The following is a 21,043-nucleotide window of genomic DNA, read 5'->3' as shown; positions in this document are numbered from 1 at the left end:
ATGACGAAAATGTTCTAAAATCAGATTGTGGTGCACAACTCTGTGAATATACTAAGACTACTGAATTGTACACCTAAAAAGCATGGATTTTATGGTATGAAATTACTCCTCAATAAAGCTGTTGAAAAGAAAAAGGAAATTGGGCTTCCCTGGTGGCGCAGTGGTTAAGAATCCACCTGCCAATGCAGGGGACACGGGTTCGAGCCCTGGTCCTGGAAGATCCCACATGCCGCGGAGCAACTAAACCTGTGTGCCACAGCTACTGAGCCTGTGCTCTAGAGCCTGTGAGCCACAACTACTGAGCCCGTGTGCCACAACTACTGAAGCTCACGCGCCTAGAGCCTGTGCTCTGCAACAAGAGAAGCCACCGCAATGAGAAGCCCATGCACCGCAATGAAGAGTAGCCCCCGCTCGCCGCAACCAGAGAAAAGCCCGCGCGCAGCAATGAAGACCCAACACAGCAAAAAATAAAATAAATAAAATTTAAAAAGAAAAATAAATAAATAAATAAATTTAAAAAAAGAGGCTTCCACCAGAAAGATTTAAAAAAAAAAAAAAGGAAATTGTCATCAGTCAAGTTTTGGTGTAGTATTAAAGAATACCCACAATTATCTAAAAAGGTTATGAAAATACTCCTTCCTTTTCCAATTATGTATCTTTAAGAGGCCAGATTTTCTTCCTATACTTCAATCAAAACAAAATTTTACAAGAGATTGACTGCAAAAGCAGATATGAGAATCTAGCTGTGTTCTAGTAAGTCAAATATTAAAGAGTTGCAAAAATGCAAAAAAATAAAAAAGCCATTCTCACACAAAAATATATTTATATTCACTTATAATGGGTTTACTATTGTTATTTTAAAATGAACTAATAATTAAACACCTTAAAAATTTCTCAGTTTTTATTTCTAATATGATAAATTGATAAATATAACTCACATAAACAGACGATCTTGGGGGGGGTGGTCCAAAAAATGTTTAGAGTACAAAAGGGTCCTGAGACCAATAAGTTTTAGGACCACTGCTATAAACATAAACATTTCAAGTAAATTTGAGTTTTAAGATGCTTAAATGTGATCAGATTACTTGTATAAAGAAAATTACATCATTTTTAACCGAGTCTGTCTAATTCTTAAAAAGTCTATTAATAGTTTTGCAAAAAGATCTCTATTTGTCTAATTGTTTTCAAGCAGGTATCTAAGATTTCTTTTTAGAAGCTTACCATTTAGGCTGCGAATACACCTTATATCAAGGCTTCTCAGTCGAGAGTCGTCTCTTAGATCTAAATTATCTGATATGGTTTGTATTGCCAGTCTTGCAAAGACTAGATCAATCTTTGGAAAGATGAAAAAAAAAGAGAGAGAGAAATATTACTTTTTCTCCTTTTAGTCCATTCTCCCCCCTTCCCACCTCAAAAATGTAAAAAGTTCTAACTATTAGTTTAGGAAGTTCTACCAAAACTTCCAAAGGCCTATGCAGGTAATATCACATTGGAAAATCACTGCAAAGTTTTGGGAGAATAATTTTCAAATTAAGGGAAAGCATTTTAATTTTGCCAATCATTAAAAAAAATCAAAACCTTGTAAGTGAATTTCTAGATAAAGATGGCAGATCCAACACATTTACATTCACTCCCTCTTGAAACCCCACTAAAATACCAGCAAAATTTTGTTTTGTTTTTTTGTTTTAGTTTTATTTTGTTTTTAAAGGCATAACCCACTAAGTCAAAGAGAACAGAAGGAGACAACAGTAAAAACCATGAAATCTGGAAAGCAGATGGACAAATGGTAACTGACTCAGCAGATCTAAGGAAGCAGAGATAAAACATATTATATCTGGGAAATAAGGACAGGAGGCTGTAAATAAGTTCTTAAATAAAAAGGAACATTTAGGGAATAAAAAAGTATTCTTAGAAATTAAAAATATGATGGCAGAAATGGAAAACAAGAGAACATTTAGAAGATGAGAAAACCCCAAAAAAGCAGAGCAAAAATATGAAGATGTAGTTATAAGTGGGAAGGAAGAAGTAAAAAAAACACAAAAAACAAAAAAAAACGGCAGTCCTGGGGGGTCCAACATACAAATGTTAGGAGTTCCAGAAAGAGGACAGAAAACAAAGGCGGGCAACACAATTGAATTCAATACAATTTCCAAGAACTGAAGGACAGGTATTTCCAAATTGAAAGAACTACTTGAGTGCCTTAGCACATTTGGTTGAAAAGACACATACCAAAACAAAGTGTATTACCATGAATTTTACAACTATGAAGACCAGGGAAAAAAGAAGAAAAGAAAATCACACAAGTGGCCAAAAAGACAAAATAGGTCACATACAAATGATGAGTAATCAAATTGGCCTCACGCTCCTCAACAGAGTATGGAAGCTAGAAGACAATGAAGCAAGGCCTTCAAAATTCTGAGAAACATTATTTCCCACCTAGAAGTCTATGCTTAGCCAAACTATCAATTTGGTGTGAGAACAAAATAAAGATATTTGTAAACATTCAAGATCTCAAAAATATGTGCTCTTTTTCAGGAAGCTGGTGGATGAGTGCCACTAAAATGAAAGTAAGTCAAGAAAAAAGAAAACTCAAGAGAGAAGCAAAAGGAAATCCCAGGATGAGAGAAGAAAGGTGTCAGAATGACAGCTGTATATCAGTCTTGGAGAACAATCAGTGTGGATTAGAAGAAGTGAGAAGAATCAGTGAGATTTTTTTCAAGACGATAATGACAGGACACCTGAGAAATCCAAATCTATTTAATGGAGATTTAGACAACTAGGAGAGACTGAATTTAAATTAGTCAAAGTATAAACATCAAGCAAATAAAACACAAAACATTAACTCCCAAGAAAACAAAAGCCACACAGCAGAGAATGGTAACCTAGTACATTTTGTGCCCAGTTTTGAACATTATTTATAAGACCATAATAATATAAACACTGAATACCGCTCCAACTAAAACTATAATAATATAATTATTTTAGGAGATTATGGGAATGAGAAGGATGTGTATAAACATCTTGTGGGTAGGGATGGAGGTTGGTTCCTTTCCCATGGTGAGGAAGGACTCACCATGACTAGACTATTTGATTCCTTAAAATTCGTGCCTATGTAAGTCTGATTTTTAAACTATAAAACAAACAAACCCATATAGGTTAAATAGTTCAATTGTAAAGTCAGAAAAATATTTAACACTTACTTCAATTCCATCAAATTCAAATTTTATAACAGGAACAAAGGCATCTTCTACAGCCTACAAAAAAAGAAAACAATTATAACAAATAAGGTGTAATCCTTTATCCTTCCCAAATGCCAATAACATGAATACTTTTTCTCCCAATTTTTATTTTAACTCAGCAGGAAAAGTGAAAATTTTCTTAGTTTCTCATTCTAGCTAAGCAAGCACTTCTACTTTGTGACTGTGTTGTTTAAGATACGCAAAATGTCCATGACAGTAGTTACCTAACATATTATCCTTCTAAAACTATTCATCAGAAACTGGCAGGCAGAACTGCTATCATCTGGGTATTTACTATTCATTGAACTTAGCTGAAAACTGATTATTTACAAAAAGCACTAGTGTTAGATATTAAAATATCAGATCCCATGACTAATCTATCAAAAAAAATCTTTATCATTTGGATTTAGTAGAAACGTTTCTCTGAGCCTTCTTTAATCCCCCAACCTAACACTTTTTTTTTCTTTTTTGTAAATTTTTTGGCCCCACTGCCACGTGTGGATCTTAGTTCTCCGACCAGGGATGAAACCCTCGCCCCCTGCACTGGTAGCTTGGCATCCTAATCACTGGACCACCAGGGAATTCCCCAACCTAACAAATTCTTAACCTCCTTCTCCATTCCCAGACACCCAAATAACACAAATTCTCTGAGCTTCACCTATCCAAGCACTTGAGATTGCATTAAAACTACCTGTTTGTTTAGTACCCCCAGTCCCTCCCTCACATAAACTATCTTGTTCGCTCTTGTATTTGTGGGACTAAGGCCAGTATCTGATGAATCATTAGTGCTGAAATTTTATTTGCTGAATGAATGGCTAGATATACACACATAAAGAGTTACTAGTTGAACATTATACATAATGAGCCACCATTTGCTGTGCACCAACCATTTATCAGATATTACAGTAAATGATTTATGTAAATTATCTCATCAATCCTCCAAAAATCTTTATAAGAATGTTATCACTAGATCTTCATTTGATAGCTAAGGAAACTGAGACTCAGAGAGAATAGGTAACTTGACCAAAATCCACGAGCCAATATGTGGTAGATTCTAGATTTAACGCAGGTGTGTATAACTAAAAAGCCCATGTTTTTAGTCATTACTGTTATTTTAACAAGATACAGCAACTTCTTAAGAAATACGTCAACCATCATAAGCCCTAGCTTGCAGTTATCTGTTAACAAATTCAAAATATTAAATACGAGAGGATACTTACTCTTAAGTTTCTAATGCCATCTTGATGTTTCAATTTTTCAAAAAAAGACTGAAAAAAATCAGATCTCTCCACATGTCTTGGAGCAACACAAAGTGCATCAATGTCAGCTCCTGCAAATCAAAGTATTTATTATCAAGAACAGTATATTGAATATGTATTACATTTTTGTATACACAAACATATGTACAGAAGAAACTATGTAAGATGAGTATAGGAAATAATATAGTACTCTAGTAGTGAGATAATGGGAATTTTTTCCTCTGTATTTTCTAATTATGAACAACAAATAAGTTTGTTATTGAAAGTTCTTATCAGTAAAACATAGAAAAGCAATTACCTTTGGTGTGTACTCCAAGCCTATAGGAGCCAAAGGTGAAAATTTTTCCACCAACAGTAGCCACAACAGAAGGTGGGAGATTCTAAAATAAAATAAAAAAATTTTTAAGGCATTCAATTGTTCAAATTATTTAGCATTAAAATTGTCTAAATGCTCTAATACATGTTGACGAGGATGTGGAGAAAAAGGAACCTTTGTAGACTATTGGTGGGAATGTATATTGGTGCAACCACTGTAGAAAACAGTAGTAAGGTTCCTAAAAAAAACTAAAAACAGAACTACCAGGGACTTCCCTGGTGGCGCAGTGGTTAAGACTCCACACTCCCAATGCAGGGGGCCTGGGTTTGATCCCTGGTCAGGGAACTAGATCCCACATGCATGCCGCAACTAAGAGTTTGCATGCCGCAACTAAGGAGCCCATGCGTCGCAACTAAGGAGCCAGCGAGCCACAATTAAGGACCCTTTAAGTCGCAGCTAAGGAGCCCACCTGCAGCAACTAAGACCAGGCACAACCAAATAATAAATAAATAATTAAAAAAAAAAAATAACTACCACATGATCCAGCAATTACACTCCTGGGTATATATCCAAAGAAAATGAAAACATTAATTTGAAAAGAGATATGCACCCTAATGTTCATAGCAGCATTATTTACAATAGCCAAGACACGGAAGCAAACTAAGTGTCCATCAACAGATGAATGGATAAACATGCGGTATATATACAGAATGGAATATTAGCCATAAAAAAGAATAAAATTTTGCCATTTGCAACAACGTGGATGGACTTCGAGGGTATTATGCTTAGTGAAATAAGTCAGACAGAGAAAGACAAACACTGTATGATATCACTGACATGTAGAATCTAAAAAATAAAACAAACTAGTGAATATAACAAAAAAGAAACAGACTCACAAATACAGAGAACTAACTAGTGGTCACTAGTGGGGAGAGGGAAAGGGAGAGGGACATGATAGGGGTAGGGAATTAAGAGGTACAAACTACTATGTATAAAATAAATAAGCTACAAGGATATATTGTATAGCACAGGGAATATAGCCAATATTTTACAATAACTATAAGTGGAGTATATAACCTTTAAAAATTGAGAACCACTGTGTTGTACACCTGAAATTTACATAATATTGTAAATAAACTATACCTCAATTTTAAAAAATTGCCTAAATGCTACTGATATGTACTACATTTGTCAAGTTTGGTGAGCTGACATTTGTAAAAGTACTTCAGAGCTTTTTTGATTGCAGCTGAAGTAATGAAGGTATTCCCAGAGGAAAGACAAGACAAATTTGTGTCCAGTATACATGCACACATCTCTATCTTAAGAAAAACATTTTTTTATCACTTGACCCTACCTGATTTGTCCCCCCAAATTACCTGATTTGGCTCCATCACTCTTAATAGTCACCAAGGAACTTGCAACTACCAAATTAATGCACTTTCAGCTCTCTACAGTTATCATACTCTTGACTAATACCATCTCCCCTTTAGTTTTTGTGACAGATATGCTTAACTTACTGATTCTAGCTCTGTAATATTTCTGCAAGAAAGTGGGGTAATTCTTGACATGATCTCCTTATGAGAGCTAATCTAACAACTTTAATTAACATATTTTTGGTTGTACCAGAATTACGCTACTTTTCACCCCTCTCTAGAGCCAATTCTAACTGCCCATCAGATATTTTCACCCAGACTTTCTGATCCACTTCAATATCCTTGCCTGAAACCTAGCAAAAAATTCTTCCTATGATAAACCAGGTATACCTCCTGAGTTCTCTATTTTTGTTCCTTATTTTCCTTACTGCCCATACCTATAAGTCATTATTATTCTTCCTGGCTTACCAATTCTTAGGTTATATCCCTCACATGTCACTTTCTCCCCACCCACTCCCATTCTGTGCTATTTAACAGTATCATAAGTTACCCTCTTGCCATTAGTCTTTATTTCTTACTCCATTTTGTTAAAAATTCACTGGCTGGTGTTCTTAAATTAACTCTATTACATAACTCTTCTGCTCAAAACTTGCCAATGCATTCTTCTACGGATACTGATCCTTGGATCCCAAGGACTTCCACAGTATGCTCTTAAGGATCTTTCTTGCCTTGTCTCCTGATATTCCCTTCTGAAGCTCCAACTGCCAACATGTTACATAACCTAGTCTCCTTTCCATTGCATTTGCCATTTTCCTTCTCTCAAATGCTTGCCATCCTCTCTGGGTATCTCAATACCATCTAATTTTCAAAGATCACTTCAAGTTCCACCTCCCTCATGAAGCTTTCTTTGATTATCCACCTTGTAACAAGCTCTTTTTTCCCCCTGTGCTCCTCTACTGTTATTATCTTTAACCACTTTTATACTACATTTATTGACTTTTTTTATTCTGTGTATGTTAGTTCCATCTCTTCAACTATATTTGAATTCCTTGAAGGTGAGAACTATGTCTACTACTTCTATTTCCCCAAAATGCCCAGTCCAAGTTCCAAAGAGTAATATCTGCTAATGAACTTGACTATAAGTATCTGCATAACAGGACATTATGTTTGTTATTTTCTCTGTTTAACGGACATGTTTCAAGAGTACCACAAATAATAGCTAGAAAGAGTTAATAAAATTATTGATGACTAACATGAATCAAAAGGATAGAGAAGCCCCTTTTAGTTTACCTTCCTACTTTGAAAAGCATGATTTCTTCTTGATTTATGAGAAAGTGATAAACTGAATCACAGAGTATTTTCCCCACAAACCACAGTATTTAACTAAAATGATCTGACTTGGAGTTCTGGACTGTTTAAACTTTAAATATTCCAACTGTGTGTAGAATATTAAAATGATCTTTGATCTAACTCAAATCCTTCAGATATTTTTCAAAGTAAAATATGCATAAATGAAAGGGAATTATAATGATATAAAAAAAGACCAATCACCTTATCTATGCAAATAAAGACGTTAAAACCAATTAAAATTTTTAAAATGATTAGATATTTTATTTTCTTTGCTTAAAAAATGCCAAATAGTGGCAAAGCCTCAAATTTTTAACAATGGTTTTATGCCTAGAAATTAAATGGAAACCAGCTACTGGTCTTTGCAGATTAAAGCACTGATGTGAAGGAAATGAGGGAAAAAGCAATTTAAATAATTAAAAACAAAAAAACCTTTTGACCTTGGAACAGATTCTACTGGATTTTTCTTTTAGGTGCAAAAAACCACACAGTAAGAAAATTAGTTAGGTGTATCTCTCAATAAAGTAATCTAGCCTCTTTTGTGAATAGTTTAACACTTGACTTCCCTTGATGTATCCTAGAATACGGATGGGAGCAAAGACCTCAGCACAACCTCATCAGCTGACATAAAGACCACACAAGAAGTCAAAAAGCTTGATACTCTGATTTTAAAATAATTCTAGCAAGTTGTGTATCTGGTTTGCATACCCATAGCAATTATGGGCTGACATTTATTCAATGCCTGAGCTCTGTCCTGAGGTTGCACAGGTGAATAAGACAGGTTTATTTCTTAAGGAGTCGATCAGCTAGTAGCAGAGAAACAAGCATGAATTTTTTTTTTTTTTTTATTACTCATGACTAGCATTTCACCTGCTCAGAATTCAACCTAACTGAAAACCTCTACTATTGATAACCCTGCTGTGAGCTCAGAAATGAGCCAGATAGTCATTTGGCAGCAAAAGTAAACAGCGTAAAGACCATTTATTTAAACTCAATGACTGTAGATGAGCACAGTCCCTCATAACCTTATTCAGAGCCCATTTTTTAAAAGAACCAATTTTATATATGTATCATAAGTACAGAAGGAAATAATAAAAGTTGTAAAAGAAAGAATTCTAACAGGTGTTTATCTAATTTCTAAACTGATGCAGATTAATGGGCAGAAAGGGATTTGACAGAGAGACACTACTGCTGTGAGCCATTAACTTTCAGCTGAATGCTGTTAAGAGATGGGAAAACTGTAAAAAAAAAAAAAAAAAAAAACCTAAAATTTAAAATACAACAGTTTGAGCCACTTAGTGAAGGGGCAAATAGTATTACCCAGTTGAACATGCCCTACCTCATTTTACTATAGCCAGTAAAATAATATTCATAGTGATGATTCCCTGACAAATGAGAATTCAATTATACTCAAAATACTCTAAGCAAGAAAAATGTAATCGATTTTAGAAGAAAAATAGTTAAGCTACCAGAGGGGGGAAAAAGTTGTGTAAGTATAAATTAGGGTTTGCAAACTCCTATGTCTCATGGGCCAGGTAGGTATGCAAATGACGAAAGTATACACATAAGAAATACAGAAACTGATAAATGACAGTTGCTGTGTCAGAGAGAGCAGGGAGTGATGGGGACCATGAAGCACTGAAGGGGAGGAGCCCAATTCCATTCAAGCCTCTTCCTGCCTTGCACAAAGGAAGGCCCAGTGCTGCCAGACCTGGTATTTCACAATAAGTCTGAAATCTGGCTTTTAAAGTAAAATCTCAGTATTTAAATTTTGATCTACTACATGTGAGTCAAGCAAGACATTTATGTGGAATTGCAGTCAGACACTGGCTACCTCTGGGGTAAATCCTCACTTATTTAGGACTCAATATCTATACCAATTCATTTCCAAGTATACTAAAAAGTTTTAATGTATTTCTGATTATTCTCAACTCTGCATCTTACTACCAGGACATAATGAAACTATGAATTCAATTTAGTTTAGAGTCTTACCTTACTCTCACTGACCTCAGAAATCCATTCTTTTACTAAATTGTTCAGTTTACCAAGAACAACCAGCCTATAATAAAAAATAACATGCTTTAGATGAAAACAAACAAACACCAAAAACAAACAGTATTTTAAAAAGTAATTAAACATATAGGCAGTACCTTTGTGTTGGTGCTAGAGTAAAAGCATATTATACACGTGCTAATGCTATCACATCTGTTGACACATGGCACATCTCTTTGGCATTCTTAGGTTCCTAAGAGTTCCAAAGAGACGATAAATGTGATGACAGTATTTTGGTCTTTGAGCTATTTTCAAAATTCAAAAAGCCTAATAAAAAAATCAAAATTACCTTCAATAAAGCTGTAGAGGCCAACTGAACTGTCAACTTTCTTGGCCTTACTATGGAATAAAATCAATTCAGTGTGGTGATAATAGAGGTTAGCATTCTCTCACTGACAGTTATGAGTTTTTGGATAATAAAAACAGGTAAATAATTTATTGGCTAATTTTTATAAAATTTACTTAATAAAAGCAATTTGATATTAAAACAAACTTGCAACCAATGGCATATCCAAATCCAGATTTAAAAAAAAAAAAAAGAAAGATAGAAGAGTTTAGGCATTTCAAAGATAACACATGAAAAACTGAATTCCTGATCTGTCCGAACCTGCTTCTCCTTCAGCCTTCCCCAGGTAATGGAATCCCATCCTTCGAGATGCTGAGACCAAAAATCTTGGCATCGTCCTTGACCCCTCCCCTCCCACCCCCTCACATTCCACAGTCATTAAACCACCCTACTTTTAAAATTCATCCAGAATTCTACTACTTCTTATCACTTCCACTGCCATCCCTAGTTCTGGCCACCATCATGTTTTTCCTTGGGTTATTATAATAGCCTCCTAACTAGTTTCCCTGCTTCTGCCTTTGACCCCCCTTCAGACTATGCGCGGTAAAGCAGCCAGAGTGACTATGTTAAACATGAGTAAATCATGTCAATCTTTTGCTCAAAACCCTAACAGCTTCCCATCTCACTCAGAGTAAAAGCCAAAACCATTATAAATGGCTTTCAAGGTCCTAAGTGACCTTTCCTTCCAAGCTCCTTCCCACCTCATTTACTTTAAGCCCACATTCCCCTTCTTATTCACTCTGCTTCACATACCTAGGCTATCCTGCTGTCTATTTCTTAAATATACTGGGTACACTCCCACCTCAAGCCTTCTGCCTAGAATGCTCTTCCCTCATATCCACAAAGCTCCTCCCTCACCTTTAAAATTTCCCTCAAATGTCAATGAGGCCTTCCCTGACAACCTCCTCTCCCAGCTTCATTCTTCTCAGCAGCACTTGTCATGTGTAACACTGTATTTATTTTACTTACTTGGCTAATTGTTAGTTTCCTCCTCTAACCTTCAACTAAAATATAAACTCCAGGAGCGCCAAGTTTTCTCTTCATTTTGTCATTTTTATATCCCTAGGCAGGGACATAATTGGTACTTGATATATGTTCATAGAATTAATGATTAAAGAATGTACTATAAAATATTTTGCATTTTTAAGTGACATACCTGTGGTTCAATTCTTCCTCATCTTCAAACACTCCAAATGGTTTCATGGCATCAATTAATTTCTGTGTGTAAATATGATCAATTTCTTTCGGACATGCCAAGCTAATTGGAGAGGTGATTCCATAATGCTTTTGTTGACGCTGGCTGTCCAGCATGGTGTTTCTGTTCAAGAAAAATGAAACAGCAGAAAAAATTTAAAGTATCATATACTGATACATTAAATCTCTCAATCCACTCATTACTTTAGCTACCTTAAAAGTTTACTAAATACTAATGGTTGGAGCCCCCGCTTTTTTTTTTTAAGGAAAAAAGGATATTTTGTGCTTATGTTGATGAAGGACTATTCATACTGCCTCAAGCTTTCATGGTTAGGATGTCTTTTCAAGCCAAAAGCAGGCTGTGTTGGCATCAGGACAGCTGTACCAACACTACTCAGCTCAAATGCAAAGAGCCTGAATGGGAGCTGGGCCAGGGCCACCTCCACTACACACCCTGCAGACTTAAGTCAAGTACCATCTACAGTCAGTCTTTGAAAAGCAGTCAGCCACTTGAAAGAAAGCTCTAAGTAAAAACAATACCCCCCCCAAGAAACAAAAACATCCCATTAGCAGGTCCTTGTGAAATAGTCTAGCTTTTAAAAAGAAATCACAACTAGATTTGTTCCCGGGAAACCGACATTAACATTCCTTGCTTGCATCACAGTTTATCCTAACATTCTGTCACTCTAGTTAATTGTTTTCTTCATTGTCTAAGTGAAGTCTATGACACCAGCTACCTTGGGCCCCACTTTCTTATCTCTATGCTGAAAAAGTTGGCTATCAAGGTCCCTACTAGCACTGAAATTCCAAATCCATTATTCTGAACCTCCCTCATCTAGACAGGAAAACAAAGCAAGCAACAGAATTCCACATTTCCTTCCACTCATCAATTCCACTTATAAGTAAACACCCCTGGAGCAAGTCTAGTACAAGTGTACAAGGAGACATGTACAAAAATGTTCACTGCCACACTGTAACATTAAAAAACAAACAAAAAGAACTTAGAAATGACCTAAAATAATCACTAACAGGAAAAGGACTAAATTAGGGTGTATCCCTACAATGGAATACAATACAGTAGTTAATATGAATTAATTAGAGCTGAAAATACTATCATGGACAAATCTCAAAGATACTATGTTGCACTAAAGGAGCTGTTGAATGACAAGTGTGATACTAGTTATATAAAGCTTAAAAACAAGTAAAACAATGCCAATTATGGACACATACATATGTAGTAATAGCATAAAAAAACATGCAGCAATAAGCATCAAATTTGGAACTGTGGGGAACTCTGGAGAGGGAGGTGGATGGACCAGTGAAGAAGGTAACAGAATCCTTCAGATGTATTCGGTATGCTTGTTTTCTTTTAAATAAAGCTATGTGTGTACACACACACACACACACACACACACGGAATGTTATGCTTTGGGAGAGATGGATGGTGGCTACACAAATGATGCTTATGTTATTCTCTGCATTTTTCTGTATGTTTAAATTATTTCCTAATAAACCAAAATGTAAGAAGCTACAACAAAATCTTGCCAAGCACGGACACTGTTTCTGACTTATCAAAGTATGAGCAGGAGGTATAGACCGGCAGATGTACTGTGGATAGGTGGGGAGACCAAGGGAGGGTGAAAAGACCATAGTCATTACGAAAGAGAAACCCATGGGCTGGGACAGGTCATTCACTCCAGGAGACGTGGAGACAGCCGGTCAGGAAAGGAGGAGGGGGAGGGAGGGGGATGGTATTTGCGCCAATGCAGACAGGAGCAGACACCGGCTCAGACAGCGCTGGGGGCAGGAGAGTGACCGACAATTTCTCCCCACGGACACACGCGCCTCTCTTCCGCCGCAACCTTGTCTGGGGGCGTCCTCAGAGGTAGGGCAGCCAGGGGCAGATGGGGACTCCTGCAGTCCCCGAGTCTGTGCAGCGGTGGCCAGGTGAGCCGCCGGGTGTAGGGGAGGTGCCCTTGCCGAACGGCCGGGAGAGGGGAAGGAGACCACCGAGAGAGCTCAGGGCACGGCGCGACGGGCAGGGAACAGAAACGGGGTGCCAGGCCGGCCACCCCAGCCCACCCCGTTATGCCTCGCCCCCAACCGCCGGCCCCCACCACTTACGCAGACATCTCTTTCATCGCTTCCTGCGCCTCCCTCACCGGCGAGTCTTTCGCTCTGGAGTGCTGTTCTTGCTCTTCCCTTCTCCTCCTGTCCACTTTCCTCCGCTCGCTTGTAGCTCGCTTGCTCGCTCACTCTCTCACTTACTACGGCCGAGGCATCCAACCGAGTAGTGAAAACACCAGAAAACCGGCTCTATTTATGACAATACAGCGCGGCCGACGCCAATATGGCGCCGCTTCCCAGCCTGCCCCTCGCGCGCTGCGGCCCCGCCCCCGAAGGCCTGGACCCGCCTTGACCCCGCCCCCTCTCCCTTTGGGTCCCTGGAGGCTCCGGTGGCCCCGCCCACAGAGGCGCCGGCTCCGGCTGCCAACACCGGTACGAAGCAGCGTTTGGTCCCCTCCTTTGTCAGTGCGACTGTCAATCCAGGCTAACTGCTTGGAAGGTAATTTGGAACATGTTTTCCTTGTTTCTCTTATTCTCTTATGAAAGCCTATATCATATATTTTTAAAAACTTCACAGCCTTGCCTAGCGAATACTATTTTAACTCTTCCATTTTACCACACTTTTAATGTAATCGGTTATAGTCATAAATAATCTAATCAACCCACTCGTTGAGGAGATTATGTCGTGAAAAGGTCACACCCAGGAACGTGTGACTTTGCAGTTACCCCGGAGAGAAGCAAGCTTGTAAATTGGAGGCTAACTGTTCACCTCTAAGTACCGCCCCTGGTTCATGGCATTCTAGCAGTTAGGTAAGGGAGGTTGATAGGAAGGCTGGCAGTTTGCAATAGGAGGATAAATACAAGGCTGAATCAAAATCACACACTTTCAAATAGTGGAGATCACGTTCCATGTGAGTGTGAGGATGAAAACGGGAAAATGATGACAAATTTTAAAAAGTTAAAGGGCAGAAACAATTTAAAACGCTAAGTCGTTACAAGGAAAAGAATGTCAAGAAGCTGCTTTTTCTTGGAATGTGACACAGTAGATAGAGAAGACAGAATCATAGAGAAGACAGAATTATTCATTCAAAAATATTTATTGAAAATCTAATCTGTGCCAAGCACTGTGTGAGGCTCCGGTGCTTTAATCGTGCATAAAACCAGATGTATATTCTTTAATTTTATGGAGTTTAGAGTTTAGTGAGGAAACAGTCAAATATAAGTGATATTCTTCTGTTGTAGAACTAAATAGCCTACTATGTGTCAGGCACAGGAGATACTTAATTTCCGCTCTTGAGAATTCACAGTCTAGTGAAGGAGAACAAGCATATACAAAGATCATTAAAACATAGTATGGTCCGTGATAAGATGGGGTCAGGGCATTTAGGGAGGCCTAAAGCAGGCCGCCTAAACTTGAGGGCTGGGAAGGTCAATAGTGGCTTCCTGGAATAGGGTATTCGCTTAAATCAGCAAGATTTGGGAGTAGGGATTGGGTGCAGGTGGTAGGGAGAAGGCAAACCTATCCCAAGCAGGATACAGTAATAGCTAGCATGAGCTTCAGTGTGAGGGAAACCCAAATTTGAATTCTAGTTTTGCTACTTGCTAGTTTTGTGACCTGAGGGAAATTAACCTTAAAAAGTCCTTTCGTCATCTGTAAAATGAATAGGATTGTAAGAGAATTAAATGAGAAGAGTATGTATAGCCAATATGAATCTCAGTCCAAAAGTTCAGACATGCAAGAAATATCACTTTATTTTCTAAAACTTAATTTTTGACCCTGAGCCCCGCATTCCTCTGAGCTGGCTGACAGTCTTGGTTATCCTGGGTCTTTCCCTTCCCACTTCTTGAGACTTAGGTATTGGGGGAATTAGGGCAAATTGTGTACATCTGGCCCTGGGCCCTGGTAAATGCACCTTCCTGTCCTCTTGGCACATGGGCCTCGAGGGTCCTTGCTGCCTCTAAGTTTTGTCTAGGGCTCATTGGAAGGGCTTGTGGTCTCAGCCCAGAAGCATCACAGGGCTAATTCTTCTCCTACCTCTCCCCATCTCCCCAACAGTTTAGGGAATCTTGCCAGACTGGGAGACAGAAAGTCTCCTTTCCTCAAGGTTTCTAACCAAGACATTTGTTACTAGCTGCACAGAGTTCTCTTCAGGGCTCAGCCTTGTTTCAAACCCCAAAGCCAGAAAGAGTTGCAGGCTGATTCTGTTATCTGCACAGGGCAGGGTCCTTAGCTCAGCGCCAGGAACATAGGATTCGATAAATCTAACTCTTGTTTACATTGATTACCATAACTCTTATCTCCTAATTTTTCTCTTTGTTTATGTATTTAATTTTGAAATATTTCTTTTCCTTCTTTCCTTTCTTTTTTTTCTCTTATAGAATGCTTTTGTTTTGCTTTTTTCTCTGTATAGAATGCTTTGTTTGCTCTTACCTGCTGCAGTAATTTGGAAGAAAGGTGAACTCTGCTTTCAATTCTACTAGTTCAAGGAAATCCTAAAGTGTTTCAAAGACAGCTTTAAGCCTTTATTTATGTAATTATCAAAGTCAACATCAGAACAATACTTTTTAATTCTGTTTTACGTTGTTATTTGTAGTTTGCCTCATTTTTAGTTGTTTCTTCCCATTTTCCCCATCTTTGTTAATCTACCTGGGATCGAATGCCAGTCCCCAACCCCCATTTCAATAAGGACACTTTCTTTCAAGGAAGAATATGTTTTCCTTTGTGTGTGTGTGGGGGGGTGGTCTACATTGTAGCTGTACTTTTTAAGCTAAAATTTTCCAATTACAAATGTAACCCATGGGACTTCCCTGGCGGTCCAGTGGTTAAGACTTGCCTTCCAATGCAGGGGGTGCGGGCTCGATCCCTGGTCAGTCGATCCCTGATCCCAATGCAGGAGGTGCTAAGATCCCACATGCCTCATGGTCAAAAAACCAAAACATAAAACAGAAGCAATATTGTAACAAATTCAATAAAGACTTTAAAAATGGTCCACATCAAAAAAACAAAACAAAAAAAACCACAAATGTAACCCATGTTTGTAAAAAAAAGAAAAGAAAGAGTGGAAATCTCTCCCTCCCTTCCATTCCTAACTCCATTTTTACTCCCCAGGGAACCATTATTAATGGCTGGGTATCTATCCTTCCAGAATGTTTTCAATATAACCCAAATCACATATAAACATGTACCAGAGGTTTTGATTTTATTGTTTTTTAATTTTGAAAAAAAAATAAAGGGGTCATACTGCACGTGTTGTCCTGCTCCTTGATTTTTTTTTTAACCAAAAAAATCATGAGCATCTTTCTATGGTAGTAAATGTTATGGACTGAATTGTGTCCCCAAAATTTCATATGTTGAAGTTCTATTTTCCAGCACCCAAGAATGTGACTATATTTGGAGAGTTTAAATACGGTCATTAGTGTGGCCCCTACTCCAGTACAACTGATGTCCTTATAAGAAGAGGAAATTTGGACACAGATGGCACAGAGGAAAGGCAATGTGAAAGCACAGGAGAAGACGGCCATTTACAAGCCAAGGAGAGAGGCCTCAGAAGAAACCAACCCTGCTGACATGTTGTCTCAGATTTCTAGCCTCCAGAACTGTGAGAAAATAAATCTTTGTTGTTTAAGCCTCCCACCTAGTCTGTGTTACTTTCTTATGGAAGCCCTAGCAAACCAATATAGGAAATATACACCTACTTTTTCTTTTTAACAGTAATATGGTATTCTTTATCATAAATAATATGTAATGTTTATCAAAATATATTTAACCATTTCACTGGTTCATTTGTCTCAGATTTGTTTATATTATAAATAATGCTATAGTAAACATCCTTATACATATATCCTCTACACTTGTATCACTAGTCATTAATAGATTCTTAATGATGGGATTACTATGTCAAAGGGTATGTATATTTAAAAATAAAATTTATCAGACAGAGAAAGACAAATATGATATCGAAAACATATCACAGAATCTAAAACAATGATGCAAATGGGACTTTCCTGGTGGTCCAGTGGCTAAGACTCTGCACTCCCAATGCAGGGGGCCGGGGTTCGATCCCTGGTCAGGGAACTAGATCCCAACCTGCCACAACTAAAAGTTCGCATGCCGCAACTAAAGATTCCGCGTGCTGTAACTAAGACTTGGCGCAGCCAAATAAATAAATAAATAAATATTTTAAAAATAATAAAAAATGATAAAAATGAACTTACAAAACAGAAATAGACTCACAAACATAGAAAACAAACTTATGGTTACTAAAGGGGAAAGGGGGGAGGGGTAAATTAGGAGTCTGGGATTAGCAGATACAAATTACTATATATAAAATAGATAAACAACAAGGACCTACTGTACAACACAGGGAGCTATACTCAATATCTTATAACCTATAATGGAAAATAATCTAAAAAAAGAATCTAATTTATACATATATGTATAACTGAATCACTTTGCTGTACACATGAAACTAACACAACATTGTAAATCAACTATACTTCAATAAGAAATAAATAAATAAATAAAATAAAATTTATATATTCCAAATTGTCCCCCAAGAAGGTTATACCAATTTACACTCTAACCAACAATGTGTATGAGATGGTCTATTTCCTTAAACCTTCACAAATGCTAGATATTAAAAATGCTTTTTATCCTTATTATGAAAATTATAAATGTGCAGAAAAGTAGAGAGAGTAGTGGAATAAAGCCATATACCATATACCTGGAATAAAGCTTTAATAATTATTTTAACATTTTGTCATATGTTTCACTTTTTTTAAATTGAAGTTTTTTTAAATATAGACATTGTGACTCCTAAATATTTCACTCCTAATATTTTTTTCCTCCAGTTTTGTTGAGATATAATTGACAAATAGCACTCTGTAAGTTTAAGATGTACAGCATAATGATTTGATTTATTGGGTTGGCCAAAAATTTCGTTTTCTGTAACATCTTATGGAAAAACTCGAACTTTTTGGCCAACCCAACACATACGTCATGAAGTGATTATCACAGTAGGTTTAGTGACCATCTATCATCTCATATAGACACAAATTTAAAGAAATAGCAAAAATTTTTTTTCTTTTGATGAGAACTCAGGATTTACTTTCTTAACTTTCATATATAACATACAGCAATGTTAATTGTATTTATCATGTTGTACATTACATCCCTAGTACTTAGTTGTCGTGTAACTGGAAGTTTGTACCTTTTGACGGTCTTTGTCCAATTCCCCCACCCCCACCTCACGCCTAAATGTTCTGATATGCATATCTAAATAAGAACACTTCCCTACAGAACCACAATAATATCAACACACCCAAGTTTCCCCCACTTGTCCCCAAAATGTCTTTGCAGCAAGTTTGTTCATATTAGAATCCAATCAAGAACTATGATTGCATTTGGTTGTTGGGTCTCTGAAGTGTACTTTAATCTAGAACAGACACTCCTTTTCCTGTCCCTCCTTATCTCCCTCTCACACCCTCCAGCTTTTTATTTTTCCTATGACACTGACTTGGAACGACCAGGATAGTTGTTCCCTAGAATGTCCTAATTTCTGGATTTTTCTGATTGTCATTTAATAATAACCCCCATATTTTCTATTATTGGAAGTTAACTCTGAAGTCTTAGTTAGATTCAGGCTAAACACTGCATCACATAATGGTGTAACTAGGAGTCACATAATGAAGCTCTGGTTATTCCATTGTTGGTGATATTAAGATTGACCACTGGGTTTATGTGGTGACAATCATCTTGGAACTAGCTAGTGATCTGTGAGGTGATAATTTTGGCACCAGGTGAATATCCAGCTCTCTATCAAACTTTTACCTAGTAGTTTTAGCATCCACTGATAATTCTTGACTTAATTATGTCCTTAGGGGTTGCAAATTGTGATTTTCAAATCCTGTCTACATTCATAGCTGGCATTTTTCTTGAAAGAAGTGCTTTTCCTCATCAACTAGGACTATTAGGTCACCCTGTGATACAATTACTATTGCAAACGAAAAATATTCCTGTCCCTTTCAGAGTTAAGAACTTGGTGTAATGGTCACCTGCAAAGAAGTTTTTATTTATTTTCTTTGCTTGCCTGATTGTTTTATTACTCTTACTTTTTTTTTTTTTTTGAGTATCATATGGACTCATGGTTTCTTGTATAGTCAGTGTTTTTCAATCAATTACAGTCATTGTTCTTTTGATGCTAAAATTGTCCCAAATTTGGCCAATAGGTTCCTCTGTCAAGCTGGTTCCTCTGTTAGTATTCAAAAAGAATTCTTTTAAATTAATATAATAGGTTGGAAAGTGGTATTTCTTTGTGATTTTAACTTGCATATTTCTGATCAGTGGTGAAAGTGATCATCTTTCATATTTTACCAGCCATTTGTATTGTATTTCTTTCTGTGAGGCTTGCCTATTCATATTTTTTTGTCTATTTTTTTTTTTTGGTATAAGTGTATTTACACCAATTATCAAGTCTCATCCCTACAAATGAAATGTTTTCAGTACTTACTGCCAGTCTCTTCCAGCTGCAACTTCCCTATGCTTGAATTTTTTTCTTTTGATCATCTCTTGCTCTAGAATGTGTCTTGAAATAGCTTATTCATAAACAGGGTATGTATTCTTAGTTCTGGCATATTTGAAAATACCCTTCTATTAGATAATAACATTTCCTTGAAAGCTTGGTAAATGTTGCTTTATTGTTACCTGAAGGGTCTTGGACACTTGTAAGATTCTTATTTTTGAAGATTAAAAATTCTCCCTAAATAGGCCCTTGTATGACAGTCTTTTCCTAAAATATGTCTGGAACAAAATAAACATTCAAAAAATTTCTGAATCTTGTTTAAAGATTAGGTAAAATTTATTTCTACTTTAAAATTTATTATTGCTTCTGTTTATCAATCAGCTTTTTTTTTTTTTTTTTTTGGTTCATTCAGGTAAATAGAATTTCACCTTGAGAGAGTTTTAAAATGTTAGTACAAGTAATTCAGAAAAAACTCTTTAAAAATTAATATTTTAGCTTTTTAAGATATACTGGGCTGTTTACTTGTCTGTAGGACAAGTAGGGGCCATATCTGTCTTGCTCACCTGCTCATCCTCAGAACTTAGCACAGGTGTTGAATAAATATTTGCCGAATTAATTTATTTCAAGTATTACTCTCTCTTATATCTTTCTTCATCTCATCGTATCTTCATCTTTTTGCCCCAATTGATAGGCTATCTTCATTTTGCCTTCTCCCTGTAACTTAATATTCTGATGTGTCTGAATGTAATACAAGTACTCAATTAAAAGTTTTCCATCTCTGAACAATCTTCCATTAACTCTAAGTACTTCCTTTACCTAGCAGATTGTTGTAGCACGGTACTGTTTACACTGGCCATTAGCAGGTTATTACTAACACTCTTTGAAAAATGAATAGAAGAGTGTGATCATCCCAAAATGACCTTGGGAGCTAGTACTGAGGTTGCCCACATATCATGCCAGGAAGGACTAGGGTCTCCCCTTCTGCCAGCAGGATGGGCTATGCCCAAACTTAGCTTCCTAGGATAGATTTCTACCCCTAACAGAAGGAGCTGCAACTTCTTCTTTTTTTTTTTAAACCTTAACTATTTTATTTATTTGGCTGTGTAGGGTCTTCACTGCTGCATGTGGGCTTTCTCTAGTTGCGGTGAGCAGGGGCTACTCTTCGTTGCGGTGCGTGGGCTTCTCATTGCGGTGGCTTCTCTTGTTGCGGAGCATGTCCTCTAGGCATGTGGGCTTCAGTAGTTGTGGCATGCGGGCTCAGTAGTTGTGGCTCTTGGGCTCTAGAACACAGGCTCAGTAGTTGCGGCACGCGGGCTTAGTTGCTCCATG

At 37.1% G+C, this 21,043-nt stretch overlaps 1 protein-coding gene across 3 annotated transcripts in view; it reads right to left on the bottom strand.

Annotated features, from left to right (window-relative positions):
* PAPOLG (poly(A) polymerase gamma) overlaps positions 1-13,495 on the bottom strand; it is a 31,955-nt gene extending 18,460 nt beyond the window's left edge. For all 3 annotated transcript variants that reach the window (XM_061168625.1, XM_061168623.1, XM_061168624.1), the window contains exons 1-7: positions 13,251-13,495; positions 11,089-11,250; positions 9,527-9,593; positions 4,797-4,878; positions 4,460-4,569; positions 3,201-3,254; positions 1,222-1,333 (exon numbers count right to left, since the gene is read on the bottom strand). In XM_061168625.1, the coding sequence (XP_061024608.1) occupies positions 1,222-1,333; positions 3,201-3,254; positions 4,460-4,569; positions 4,797-4,878; positions 9,527-9,593; positions 11,089-11,250; positions 13,251-13,267 (604 nt within the window). In that variant the 5' untranslated portion in view covers positions 13,268-13,495. The remainder of the gene's footprint in view (positions 1-1,221; positions 1,334-3,200; positions 3,255-4,459; positions 4,570-4,796; positions 4,879-9,526; positions 9,594-11,088; positions 11,251-13,250) is intronic.
* Positions 13,496-21,043: the final 7,548 nt, after the last annotated feature.

Source organism: Eubalaena glacialis, chromosome 14 (genome assembly GCF_028564815.1).
Source record: "Eubalaena glacialis isolate mEubGla1 chromosome 14, mEubGla1.1.hap2.+ XY, whole genome shotgun sequence".
NCBI classification, from domain to species: Eukaryota; Metazoa; Chordata; class Mammalia; order Artiodactyla; family Balaenidae; genus Eubalaena; species Eubalaena glacialis.
The sequence above is the reverse complement of the archived record's forward strand: the minus strand, read 5'-3'. Positions and strand labels throughout refer to the sequence as shown.